The sequence below is a fragment of the Falco biarmicus genome, chromosome 3 (assembly GCF_023638135.1).
Source record: "Falco biarmicus isolate bFalBia1 chromosome 3, bFalBia1.pri, whole genome shotgun sequence".
Lineage (NCBI taxonomy): Eukaryota > Metazoa > Chordata > Aves > Falconiformes > Falconidae > Falco > Falco biarmicus.
Window position 1 is genome coordinate 115,602,923 of NC_079290.1, and position 13,758 is coordinate 115,616,680.

Genomic DNA, 13,758 nt, shown 5'->3' on the forward strand with positions numbered 1-13,758 from the left:
TGTCACTGTGAAAGATGCACCTCTGCTCACTGCAGGTGGGATCGCAGCACTTCACTGCTGGTGCTGGACTGACTGACCAGAGGTTTAACGTGAGAAAGATTGTGACAGAGGAGGAACTGCAGCAGTGCATCTGTTCTGCGTAAGTCTGAACTGTAAGCTGAATGTTGGACTTACAGCTCTTTCACAGGTGGGGACGCACCCCGGTGGAGTGTGGGGTGCTGGCTGGGGCTTACAGCCTGGGTGAGGTGAAAAGCGGAGCAGTGAGTGCACTGGGCTGCAGTAAGAACTGGTCAGCGTTGGTTTGAATGTGCTTGGTGGCTGCCACATCTCACTAACAGCAGTGGTGCCACTTGTGCTGCTTGTTCAAAATAATCCCCTGCTTCTGGTAGCATTCCGGGGGGGCATGCTTTAGATTCTGTGTTTTGAAGGGCAGGGACCAGCTGCTTCAAAACTCCAGGGGTCATGAGCAGCAGAGCCCATCTGTGACCATGCTCATACTCCAGAACAGCAGCCTGCTTTGTCAGCACCAGCTGCCCAGTTTTTTATTTTTTTTTTAAATGTTGAGGTACATCTTTAACACTGCAGATGTTGCCATTTAAGATAGCTTTGCCTTCCCATTGGGTCAGCATTTTGGTACAATAGATCTGACTGGAGTTAGGTCACAGTCCAGAAGTTAACCGCGCTGATGACACACTCCTGCCTCCAGCCTGCACATGGAGCACAGTCCTGGGAACAGGGACTCTGGCTTACAGCTCCATCTTCTCCACAGGCAGGTGTATTCCTGCTGAAGCCTTATGCAGAGGAGCCTTACTGGGACAGGGAGAAGGATCACGTCATCCAGTGGCCCTTGGCATGCATCTGGGAGGGGAAGAGCTGTATCAGCTCCTGGTAAAACTGATTAAGTCTAAATGCTATTTCTGCTCTCGCTCACTGGGTGGCCAGAGGCAATAAGAGCCTCTTCTCTCACTTTTAAAGTGGGGGTGATGATTTAATTTTTGAAGGGCTGAGGGCCTGGTGGATTAAGATAATTCTTTGCATCCGAGTACCTTCAGCTGTGGCACCAGCAGCCAACACTTCAGCTGCTGCAGCTGAAATTCCTCCCCCCCCCTTCCCAAGCCAGCCAAGATACGAGCACTACTGATGCCACGTTTGGACATCTGCACATTAATAATATCAAGGACAACCATTGTCTTATTAAGGCTCCATTTTATATAAAGGAAAAAAAAAAATCATACTTTAAATACAGGCAGGAGGAACACTGCAGAGAAGGTGTAGCTGAAGGAAACCTCTTCAGTTAGTGAGAACTGCAGCCACGGACAATGCCAAGTTCCTGCTTCCCTCTTCTTGGGTGACGGCTCTTGTGGTGGGTGTTCAGTTCTTAGCATTGGTGGTTCAATAAATAGACCTTTTGAGTGCTAAATAAAATACATCATCTGAATACAAGGACTATTAATGAAACATTAAATTACTGGCAAGAAATTAAAGCCATTCTGTCATGCAACTGTGGGAATAATTTATGAGTTAAGAAGTACCAGGGGCACACCAAAACCAGGCAGCATCCCTTCGACCTGACTTGTTTGATCATTGACTGCAGTTTCATCCTACCAGCGGGTGAAAGTTACCAGGAAGACGCCTTTTAGCCCTGTGATTCACCAGTCTCCCCAACTCTGAAGACCTGAAAGCATTAGCTTATTCTCAGCAGCTCTGTGCCATACTCAGACTGAACTGGACGTCTGACATCCCTTTATACTGGAAATGGTAACTAGTTATATTGTAACAAGGCCGTTAGACTTTAATGCTGAATTTGAACCTAAGGAAAATTTTAGGTAGAAAGAACGTCATCCAGCAACACTCACTGCACTCTAGCAGATCCTTATCAACAATCAACATCAAAATGCAGGTGGAAAAGAATTCCCATCTTCTTAAAAAGGTTTTTTTCTTAAATATAACAATACATGGAAAACACATCAAATCCGTAGGGTTTTCCTAAGTAAGTGTCCAGTGCAGAAACCATTCCTAATTAATAAAAGAGGCAAAAGGCTCAATCCTTAGGAAGGCAGCTACTGTGGAGAGATTTTTGGGAGCGTAACACTTTTGCTTACAGAGTTTAATGACAGTAACATCATTTCTCCTTCAGGGCCAGATCTTCATCCTTTAGGGCAAATTTTCTTCTCAGCACTTCCGCTATAAGAACAGCCGGATCTTCTTCCTTCATTGAAGTTCGGTTTCTACATGGAAGACAAAAGCGCAGTGTACTAGTAAAGCGAAATGGATGGTTTACAGCTCTGGTTAGAGCCTTTTTAAATATTTTTCTGCAGCCTTTATCAGCAGCTTTTGTAACAAGTGGAGGAGGTGCAAGAACAACAACACAAAACAACAAAAAGCAGCTAAAAACTCAGGCCTTTTATGTTGGCTTAGAAAACCTGGAGCTTGTTTTGTGGATCAAGGGGTACCCTGAAAATCTCAGCATCAAAGCTCTTTTATAATTTCTATTCGACTGTGTTAAGTAAGTAAAATAAAACTTCATTAATACAGCCTACATCCCCTCAATATATAATCTACAAGCGGTGTGCTGCTTAAGTTGAATTCCTGGAAGTATTTTTTCATGAATTCTGCTATACAATGGATATATGCTTTCATATTTAAATATAGGTAATTACGGGTATTTTAAAGGAGGGCTGGTATACATTTCCCTCCGCTCAGCTACTGCATGTGAGTTTTTCTGGTTACCAAAGCACTCTGCCTTTTGCAGCCAGTTCAGACAAGCAGTTCACGTTAGAAGCGTTAGTGAGCTTATTTTACAGGAAGCCAAACCCCAGTTCTTTTTCCTCAGCTATCACAAACTGCTCACTAAGGTTTTGTTTAGAATGGGTAATAATACATTTCAGAGCTTAACTTCTTTTTTTTTTCTTTTTTAATAGCTGAAGTCCTCGGTCAGAAAACATCATGGGTGTTTTTAAATATTCCTAAAAAAAAAAAAAATCCCCCTGGAGTATTTCCATATGTGGTTGGGAGGGGCTTGTTCTCAAATTAACACTGAAGGCTCTTGGTAAACTGTGTAAGGCACCACTGAGCTGCTCAAGGGTAACCCTTAGTGCTGTGTCAGATTTTTGTCTGATGCAAGTTCTTAATTTACAGCTGCATAAATGCATCACTATTTAAAAGCTGATTCTGTAGCTAGAAGCATGCCTTTGATTTCATTCAGACAGAACTGTTCCCTCTGAAAAAGGTGTAGACAAAGATCAGAGTGCAAGGTCTGGAGCCCTCCCCAGACTTGCCTTCTACCTGAGAATCTGGAGTCACCCAAGTACCCGTCAGCTGCCACGGAAGAGGGACAGGGGGGACTGAAGCAGGCAGAGGAGGCGGTGACACAAAGAGCAGTGAGGAAAGATGGCACTGACACAGCCTGGAGCTGTGCTGATCCCAAGGAAAAGCAAAAGCTCTCCCAGGAGGAGTGAAGAGACAGATAACCGCACCAGGGTGAGAAGTGGAACCTCTCCTACCAAAGGCAACCAGTGTCCTCCAGCGAGGCACAACCTTCAGTGTCTCAGCCCTTTACAGCCACTCAAGGGGCCAAGGATGGGCGGAAAAATGAAGTTGTCCAGTCCCGTAACAGTAGTACTTACAAGTAGAAGTGTACTCACAGTCCCAGCAGCTCCTCACGCTACCTGCCTTTAACCCCCCACTGCGCACAGGGCCCGGCAGACACACCGCTCGCCACCGCCCGCGCAGAGGGCATCACAGACACTGTAACAGGCTCTATTTCACATTTGTTGAAACATGCACATTTCTGCAAGCGTTTCTCACTCATTCCTGAAGCTTCCAAGGTTGTTTAAGCACCAAGTCCTAAACAGGAGCATCAGAGAAGCATCTATGTAGTTATCTCATTATGCATCATTTGGTACCTTCATCCACTTAAAGAGTACATGATCCTTTGAAGTGTTAAAAGCGCTGCACACCTCCTAGCAGAACGGCTCTGTGTAACCGGGCGAGTACAGCTGTAGAAGTGTGGGGCTGCTCGAAAACTGCACTGCCGCTAGAGGATTGCGTCCAGGAATTAGAGCTCACCAAGTAATGAACATTAGTGACATATTTAGTGTAATTTTTCAACTACCTGTGATTCTTCAAACAGCGTTAATTAAGCTGGAATAACCATATCCTAAAATGTTGCTTTTGCATGTAGGAGATGAGTTAGAGGCTGAGATAGAGAAACAGATGAGAGGAAGATGGTTCAGCTCCAGCAAGAAAAGAGTCTGAAGCTTTTCTGTTACATAAAAGTGTTCCCAGCCCTGATGCAAGCAGCAGCAGCAGCGTGACCCCGCTCCCACCAAGCAGGCTGTCACAAGGGAAGGGTCCTGGTGACTCGGTCCTTTTGCCCCCCTCTGTACCCCAGCGAGGAGGGGCTCGGCAGCTATCCCCTTGCCCCATCTTCTACAGTACAAAACCTCTGCTCTCCCCATCGTCTACAACGTTAGAACGAAGCAGCGTGGTTGGCAAACCCTTTCTTTGCACCCAAGCCATCTCTTCCTCCCACTCATTCACACAGCTTCTCTCCCAGGGTAACTGCAAGATCAAACACCTTCACACATTATTAGTTGTTCTCATAAATTCTGTTGAGGAAATTCAAGTAAAATTGTGACCCATTATATCGCAATGCTCCTTGTCATCTACGCGCTGCTTTTCACAGCCCCTCCCCCAGTCACCCCCCAGCTCTCCTCATGATGTGGCCAGTGCCGGCCAGAGCCGTACTGGCATATCCAGGCGTGGATAAGAAACCTCGGATTTCCCTACCGTGATCTGTATTTGTACAAGTTTTTCTTCCCCTGAATAACACACGTTTCCCTACCTTCAGCTGGCACAGATGGCAGCTTTCTTACCCTGAAGTCTGCTCCCATAGAAGGCTGACATACCAGTCCGCACTAATTAGAAGATTGATAATTACATTTTTAGATGTGAATGCTTAGTCCTAGAGGTACATGTTTCTGGTAAGGCTAAAACTTCCCATGTCACACGATGCCTCTGCGAGCCTTCCTGGATTTAATAGAGCCCTAACCCAAAGCCCTGCGGAGCCAAGGTGGGCCAGGCACATGAAACAGCAGGATTTTTCTTCAGAATCCTCTCTCCCTTTGCCTAATAATTCAAAATAAGTTTTAGATGCACAAAGCACTGCTTTGCAATAGACAGGATGAAAGAAGAGAAGCAATTCACCTGTGGTTCATGAATCCTACTCACCCCCAAGAGAGATTATAGGCTTTTATATAAAGCAAGCAAGTGTTTAGGTTTTGAGTAATATTTACCACTTAGGAAAAGAAGAACAAAAGGGTATGCTGTGTGAATTATGGATGTGTAACACCCTACAAATATTCTGGATGCAAGCTGAACATATTTCTCTCATTTGACTATATAATTTTTTCAGTGCTGAGAATTTAATTTCTTTTAAACCCAATTAGGCATAGCAATTGTGAGCAGCCATTGCACAACATGTTACTTTTGGCCAGGAGTCTTACACACATAGCGGCTGGACAGATCTTTGGGCTGAAAAACGTGGAATCTGAACTTTTATCACTGTGATTTCAGTTCAGCCAACGTTAAAGAAGCTGCTCTATCAGCTGGGCAGGATCCTGCCTCAGCCGTGAGCAGCTGGTGTGCTGGCAGCTTGAGGCATTCTCATCATCAATGTGTAAACTCGTCACAAGACAAGTGAAAACTCACTCTGCCCACGCTCAGAGCTGGGCCAGATGCAAAAGCTGAGAAGCCGAAAGGCTCCATGTGTTCATCCCCGTACGTGCCATGCTGAAAAAGCCGCTGCGCTTCCCAACTGCTGGGGTCTGCACGATGGCCTAAGCACCAGCACCGGAACCCCTGCCAGCAGGGAGGGCAGCGCACCCCTTGCTCTGAAGGCTGCCAATACACACAGCCCTGGTCTTCACCTGGCCAAACGCAAGTTTCAGGTAAACAGGTTGAACCAGCCAAAGGTTGTGCTAATCGGTTTAAGTTCCCCTCCACTGCTTTCTAGCCATCACTAAAAAAATAAACAACCACCCAGAAATGTGTTAGCAAGTTCTGCTCTAAACAGGTGTTTCCCCCTGTGAATGATGACTATGGAGCGGCACCAACAAGCAGTGAAGGCAATGTCCAGTGTCTACGATGATCTGACAGACAGGGGGAAAAAAAAAAATAAATTCAAAAGAGTTTAGGAAACACTTACAAATCTTTGCTCTGCTTCATCCTATGAATGTCCTTAAGAATGCCCATCATATCTGCAAAACTGCTGGCCTTTGAAAGAGAGACGGAATCTTCCTCGTCAGGATCCTTTGGTTCTGGCTTACAACACTCAGAGGTTGCAGAACTGAGCATGGAGACTGACGGCAGCTCGGGGCTTTCGAGTTCTGCCTCCTCCTCTGTGATATCGCTAATGACAAAGGAAGTTGTAGATTGGAAAGAGGGTCCAAAACAAGGTAAAGGAGAAGATGCATTTGAACTTCCTGGAGATAATAAGTCTGGTGTTAATGAAGCAGAAGCTGAAAAAGAAAACAGATAGATTGGTGGATAAACTCATACCAAACCATGTTGGTATTTTTTTCCCCCCAAAAATAACAATATAAATCCAGAGGCATCATCTTCCAGCCTCCCCATGCTATAAGAAAACAAATTCATCATGTTCTGTTGCTCTCCACTCTCCTACAGCACCATGCTGCAACACAAAACCTTCTCCAGTCCCTTTTATCCCACTACCCCCCAAAGTATCTGTACTCCTGTCGTGCCCATCACTATCAGTTCGTAACCTGCATCCCAGCCCTGCAGAAGTCAGCTCATGTTTACTCTTTCTGTTTTTACAGATAAGAAATGGAGGAACAGAGATTTAGCTGCTGCTTGGGGTCACAGAGGGAGCCTGTGTTAGAATGTAGGTCTTAATTAACTGTTCTCCTCTTTTTCTTCATCGTCTTGAGAATCACAGAAGGGTTTGGGTTGGAAAGGACCTTAAAGCCCACCCAGTTGCAGCCCCCTGCCCCGGGCAGGGACACCTCCCACCAGCCCAGGGTGCTCCCATCCCCGTCCAGCCTGGCCTTGGGCACTGCCAGGGACGGGGCAGCCTGGGCCAGCGCCTCACCACCCTCACATCTCATCTAAATCTTCCCAATATCTCATCTAAATCTCCCCTTTTTCAGTTTGAAGCCATCCCCTCCTTGTCCTGTCGCTACAGGCTCTCGTAAAAAGCCCCTCTCCAGCTTTCTTGCAGGCCCCTTTATGTAGTGGAAGCTGCCCTGAGGTCTCCCTGGAGGTTCCTCTCCTCCAAGCAGAACAGCCCCAGCTCTGCCTTTTCCTTTCAGGCTCCTTCCCCCCATGGCCATTACACCTGGTGAGAACACAGAGCTGGTTCGAGAGCTCCAGCACTTTGCACTAGATGGTCACAGCAGTTACCCTGTGACTACAGGCATTTTGACCCGTTTGCTTTCTATCACCATCTGTAAAATGAGAACAGCATCCACCTATTTCCACAGGGAAGAGGGGAATTATTTGCTCATGCTTTACAAAACAGCCATATAAATTCCAAGCATTAAGTGAAAATGACTTGGATATTTCTAGTGTAAAACATTAAGGGGAAAACAACCAAAACCCCAGGAACGCGCTTACTGCACGTCTCCTTGAAAGAACCTTCCCGTGTTGAAAACAAACTGTACCTTAAAGCACTAATGCCCTTCGCCTCAAGAGTAAACTTGTAGATAGTCATCGGTTTCCAATTAAGGGATTTCTCTAACAGTATATAATAAAGCAGATTGCACAATATTTCTTTTTTGACATCAATCTTTCCAAAATAAGCCTGCTAAATAGTTATCTCCTTCATCAGATTCCCGAGCTACAGCTAGGCCCTAAATCACCGCTCCCCGTTATTGACTGAGAGGACGTGAAGTCAATACAAACCGTTCTCAAATGCCAGCTGATAACAACCAGGCCCACTGCTGAGTGGAGAGGGAGAGAGAAAGGTATTAAATGATTAAATCATTTCTCTCCCATCTGAATCTCTAACTTTCCTCATTATTACTCTCCTTGAATTAAACCAGACTTTTCCAGCAAACAGCTTGAGCAACTGTAGAGCTGAGACAACACTTAGAAGGAAAAAAGCTGAGGATTTCCCCTGTTCTTTATTCTAATTCGGTCATTCCTCTGATCTCACACAGAGGGAAGAGGACGCATGCAGCCTCTCTGAAGGGGACACCTGCAATGCCTTGTTTGACACTTGCTCCCTGCAGAGCTGAGGGCAGTGGGGCTCCCTCGCCCCCCGAGCTGCTTTGGTTTAACCACGCTGCTGTAAGAGGTGAGTGGCACACAGGATCCTGCGTGCTGCCACAGGACCAAAGGTGACAAGAAGCACCAGCACAAGGAGATGGGCACTCCGTAAGTGGCAGCATCATCAGAAATGCCTGATCTCATTGAAATACAACTGCCTGCTAAAAAATTCCCATATATTCTTATATATTTACATTATTGCTATCGAGTAAATTCTTAAGGGTCCATTGGCCACCACACAGAACAGAAAAAGAACCACAGATCTCTCATGTAGAAACCAACATTTCAACTAAATTGATCACCACAACTCTTGTTTCATGTTCAAATGTGTTTATGGCTCGTGGGTAGCTGGACTAAATGTAAGCAGTCATTAAAGCTGCCGGTCCCTCAGGGCTACAAGAACCAGACAACCACATGGTCTTTCGCAGATCATGAGAGATTTGCTCTCGTGCACACACGATGCAGTGCAGCGCTAGGCAGCAATCTGGGAATTTAAAAAAATATTCGCTTTCAGATGTCAGATAAGGAAGGTTTCATCAGTCACTATTACCCATCATAAACAGGAATTAACCCGCCTGATGTCACTGCAAGTGTGGCACAACCCTGTCTGGTTTTTTTTGTTTTTTGAAGTAATCAGAAGAATTATAGGTCCTTCTTTTCCTCTGGAAAGCAGCCACAACACAGCTGTCGCCTTGGTTGTTGGCAAAAGCATTCTGCATAAAAGCAAAGCAGCTTTTAAGAAAAACTGTCTTCAGAAAGGACTAAATTCCTTTAGTTTGCAAAACTGTTGAATGTTTTTTGAGTTGGGGTATCAACAACTCTGCCTTCTGAATACTCCATAAACAGATACCAAGAGGTTACTAACTTACTGGTTTCCACACTCTAAACCAGCCACTGCTGCAGCAAGACCTGCAGAACAACTTGGATTTGGATCCTGCCAAACACTGTCATGTTTTCAGAGCTGAGGATACAGGAAAAGCCATGAAAGGAAGAGAAGTAAAAAGTCTTTCTTCACAGTTCAGCTCTATGGCTAAAACTTGGCTTCTACCTGCATACGATTTTACTAAAAGAAAGAAATCAGTAAGTTCAGTGAGGCTTTTCCCCAGACACCTGATTTGCTTCAGAAATGGCACTGTCATTTCCGCAACAAGAATGAACACTAACATCTCACTCCTACCCGAATCGGGACATAGCCCTTGCACTCAGGGCTGACTCCGAGCAGGAGGAGCAGGAACACACCGGGTGTTTTCAGGAAACCAGGTGCTTGAGATGAGTTGGCTCATGATGATGAAATGCAGCAAATGCAGACATGACACAAAGCAGCACTCCGTATTTCTTAATAACAAGCTGGAATCCTCCAGTGAAAGAGATGCTGCTAAACACGGAGCCAGCGCTGAGCTGACACCAAAGGTGGCACCTCCCCAGCGGGAGCCATGGCTCTGCTGGGACAACAACGTGCAAGTCGGTCTGTCTGGAGGAGATAACGTCGTTCACTAACTCAGCCCTTCTCGTGCAACAAAGAAAAAGCTCGTTATATTCCTACCTGACTCTGCAGCGACTATTTTAGCTATCTGACTCCGAAGGTGACTCAGCTCATCCTGGAGCTCTGTTGTTCGGCTCAGTGCTGGTAAACCAGGCTTCTTCAAGGCGAGCAGCTTCTCCTCCTGCTTCCTCAGGTTGGGGACTGAAGCATTTCGCTGTATAACGGTGAAGGGACTTGGCTTCCACTTGTGCTTCAGCGGGCGAGTGTCACTTCTACAGGACAGAAACCCGTTGGTCATTAACAAGGTCCAGAGCCCCCCATGACAAGAACGCTTGGCAACACCCTGCCTCTACCTCAGGGCACCAGAGGACTGCAACACCGTGAAGCAAGGCCCCGTGTCACCGGGCTGTACACACCACTGCACATACCACCCTGCAGACGTGCTGTGCCGTGGTGTGCGCTCTCTGCGCTACAAGGAACGCAAAGCCTGTCACAGAAACCACGACGCAACAGCACAAGATGCAGTGAGAGGACACAGGGACACAAGTCTGGGAGTGCTCACATGGTTTCAAGTCATTTCTCTTCCAGCAACTGTGCCTCCCTGCCGGGCAGCGCGCAGGTGCACATGGGAAAGGTCACCTCCCAATTAACTTTTGCCTTTGATTTCAAAGTCCGTTTTGTCTTTCACAAGGTCTCTGCTCCTGTCGCTCTGCTTTGAGGACACAAGTTCAACTGACCAGAACCAAACTCCTGGGGGCAGGGCACTGCAATCCTGGGAGAACTCAACTATTCAACTTTCTAACAAGCAAATACCACAGATCGGGGGGTTATTCTGCACAGATCTTTCAGTGAGTAAAATACGGCATGGCACAGGCTACAGGAATTCCTCCTGGGGTCCTTCGTCCAATATTTTTTCCCCCCCTGTCTCTTGGGAAAAATGCCATTCAACAGGCACGTCAGACCTTGAAAGGACTGGAAGTTGTGATCATTTGATCAATGTCTGGCCTGAGCTGTGCCAAATAAGCCAACATGTAGAAGAGCCAGCAGACACAAAGAGGAAACCAACCTGACTCTGGCATATGTTTCTTCATCATCTGCTGCTATCCACACAATGTCTGCCAAGGTGGGGACCGGAGGGACGTCATTTAAATAGAGCTCTGAAACATTTGGGAGAACCTAAAAAGAAGGAAGTTACATTAATGAGTGGGAGTGCTGTCTCCTGAAGCCGCCCCAGCTGTGCGGGACTGGCTGTCAGAGCCTTGCTCCTCCGCACCAGGTCGGTGGTGGCATCTGCCAGGTGTGTGACAGCAGTACTGCTTGGCTCGCGGCCACGCAGCGCTTCCGCGTGTCGCCTCCAGCATGTGCTCCTGGCTGTTACTGCGCTCGCGAAGCCGAACGGGGGGTGGCCAAGGGACACTCGATACGGCTCAGGGCACTGCCAAGGCCATGTGCAACACTTGGCCACTACAAGTCCCAGCACTGTCCTTGAGCTTAAACAGTGACAGTGATGTAAGCGTTTCCATAAACCCGTTTTTACTGGTCAGGAAGCACAGGCCCAGAAGGCATGTGGCCCGCTGGAGGGCATGCAGCAAAGCACCAGTTCTGCAGCGCTGTGTTTCTGTCTCCCCCAGCTTTGCTAACCCCATCCACAGACACTGTCTGGGCAGGTATTTGCCTCAAGTTGCCAATAATCACTTTACAAGAACAGAATTTAAAAAAAAAAAAAAAGGAAGAAAGTCTTAAAATTAACTACACCGCTACATGAGTTTTGTGAATACAACTCTGCAGACATGCGTGGCTGGCAGAACAGCATCTCGTGGCAGTGGCTTGCCTTGCTCAAGAACAACAGCTTCCCACAGGGATCACCAGATCCCTTTGGCGCCCGCTTACCTCAAAGGTTGCTCTGGGACAGGGTTTTAAAGGGAGGGTTGACCCAATCCTCCTGACAACACTGCGTGCTGAGCCGTGGGGTTTGTTCTGCCAGATGGGGATCGTCTACAAGAATCCATGTGATAGAATTAATTAATGTTTCAAGTCAGTTGCCCTTCTTAAAATTTATTAAATGAGAAATTGCCCTACACAACTCAAGAGCTCTGCTCTCTTTTTATTTGCTCAGTGATACTTTTAGTTGGGAACTTGCTAAGAACGAAAGTCCTCACTCTATAAAACTACATTTCAGCTGAACAGAAAGTCAGCCGGTCGCTACGGGGCGTTTTAAACACGGGTGGAATGTTTTCAGGACTCAAAATGAAAAGCACTCGGTGAAAGGAGGCACACAGCGTCGCGTGAGGGGCCCAGGAGAAAAGTGAAATCAGAAGAAATTCTCATTTAAAAGGACACTCTCACTTCCACAGCATCATTCGACAGAGGCAGCTCTGACAAGGCTGTGCGTGTCCCTCGGAGGGCAGCGAGGTGACGCCTGGCCCAGCCGAGGGCGGGTGAGAACGGGCCCGGAGCGGGACTGCGGGAACAGCAGATGTTTCAGCCATCGCGGGATGCTTCTGGACCGGCTTCCGAGGGTGACGCGCCCCGTCCTTTGGCCGCTTCACAGCCGCCACGGGGGTGCAGGAGGCGGCCCGAGGCTCCGGAGAGCGGACACCGCGGCGGCAAACGGGAACGCGACAGGCTCCCGCGCCAGAGCCGTTACCGCACCGGGGCCGGCAGGTAAGGCCGCCCGGGCGCCGGGCCGGCAGGCTGGGAGTCCCGGGGGTGCTGAAGCGGGGCCCGCGCGGGGGGCCCGGCTGCGGGACACTTACGGACTCCGCTGCCATCTCCGGCTGCTGCGGCGGCCGCCGGGGCGGGCTCAGCGCTGGGTGCTGCCGCGGGCCGGGCCCATCTCACCGCGCTCCCGCCGCTCACTGCAACAGAGAACCGACCCGCTCACGGAGCCCCCGCGGCCGGCAGCGCCCCCCCGCCCTCCCCCGGTCCGTGCCGGCAGCGCGGTGCCCACCCCCGCCCCTCCACCTCGGGCCCCGCCGGTACCTGGGGGGCGGCGGCCCCGCGCGGCCCCTCCGCCGCCATCACCCGGAAGCAGAACCCGCCCCCGCGCTTCCGGCGCCCCCGCGCACGCGCCGAGATGGCGGTGGGGGCAGCGCCGCGGCCCGGCCGCCCCCCCCCCCCCCCTCCCCCGCGGAGGCAAGGACTGCAGGAGGCTGAGCGTGGTGGGACGGGTTTAACGAGCGCAGCTACAGCCGGGGCCCGCGGGCCCCTCCCGCCGCGCGGCACCGACCCCCCCCCCTCCCCCCCGGCAAACATCGGCTCCGACCCGCCGTGGGCTTCGGGCCGGCGCGTCACAAGGCCCGGGAGGTGGGGGAGGGCAGCGCCTCCCCCGGCACCACAGTCCTACCGGGAAATAGTGTTTACAAATAGGAGACGGAAAGCTTGGCACGGCAAGGCCTCGGGCAGCGGCGTCTGTCCGCAGCAGCGAGTGGGCAGCCACGCAGCAATTAGGCAGGTTTGGAGTTAATGAGTTAACAGGGGGTCGAGTCCCCCCGATGCTTCTGCCACTGGTCAGACCAGCCCCTGGCACCCCCAGCTCAAAGAGCCCCAGAGGTGGCCCGGGCAGCACGGTGGGAGCCCAGTGGCTCACAAGAGGGAAACTCAAGGTACTCAGAGGGGATCCCGGAGGCTTCGTGTGGGCTGAGCTCAGGCGTGGACCCCACCCGTGCGTGGGACCCCCGTGGGCACCGTCTGCAAGGGAGCTCTGCACCTGCAGGCTCAAGCGAGTGACGCTGCCCCATGGCACCGCACAGGGCGGACGGGCCTCCCCGGCCCTGCAGAACTGCAACTATCCCTGTTTTTCCAAGTCTTGACAGCCAAAAGCAATCCCTGCCTGCTCAGGCACTGCCCTCCCCAGCCCCTTCTGCAGCAAAACTGGTGGGGGGGAAAACAAGTGAAATGAACTCTTTCCCCGAGCGCTACTGACAGCCACCGCTTCAGAATCCAAAGTCCCCGACCGAGGGTCTCGGGAAAGGGGCAGCAAAAAT

At 49.6% G+C, this 13,758-nt stretch overlaps 1 protein-coding gene across 5 annotated transcripts; it reads right to left on the reverse strand.

Moving 5' to 3' along the window:
- Nucleotides 1-1,186: 1,186 nt before the first annotated feature.
- MTFR1L (mitochondrial fission regulator 1 like) lies at nucleotides 1,187-12,840 on the reverse strand. Of its 5 annotated transcripts, none has more exons than XR_008820654.1 (7): nucleotides 12,755-12,829; nucleotides 11,663-11,767; nucleotides 10,839-10,948; nucleotides 9,833-10,044; nucleotides 6,209-6,521; nucleotides 3,645-3,846; nucleotides 1,187-2,228 (listed from the first exon to the last, which is right to left on the reverse strand). XR_008820654.1 is itself a non-coding variant. In XM_056330995.1 (7 exons), the coding sequence occupies exons 2-7, from the start codon at nucleotides 12,541-12,543 to the stop codon at nucleotides 2,123-2,125; spliced, it is 861 nt and encodes a 286-aa protein (XP_056186970.1). In that variant the 5' UTR covers nucleotides 12,544-12,630; nucleotides 12,755-12,840; the 3' UTR covers nucleotides 1,187-2,122. The 5 variants fall into 5 exon arrangements, 3 of the variants coding, with proteins under 3 accessions (XP_056186970.1, XP_056186969.1, XP_056186968.1); XR_008820653.1 differs by having other exon boundaries at nucleotides 3,627-3,846; XM_056330995.1 differs by lacking the exon at nucleotides 3,645-3,846 and adding an exon at nucleotides 12,529-12,630 and having other exon boundaries at nucleotides 12,755-12,840.
- Nucleotides 12,841-13,758: the final 918 nt, after the last annotated feature.

What these genes read in the sequence shown, in the direction of transcription:
- MTFR1L (XM_056330994.1), bottom strand. Translation starts at nt 12,793, where the DNA reads ATGGCGGCGGAGGGGCCGCGCGGGGCCGCCGCCCCCCAG. An exon ending in GTCCCAGAGCAACCTTTGAG is followed by an intron (nt 10,949 to 11,662) that starts GTAAGCGGGCGC and finishes CCTTCTTTTTAG; the next exon opens with GTTCTCCCAAATGTTTCAGA. An exon ending in GAAACATATGCCAGAGTCAG is followed by an intron (nt 10,045 to 10,838) that starts GTTGGTTTCCTC and finishes TCTGTCCTGTAG; the next exon opens with AAGTGACACTCGCCCGCTGA.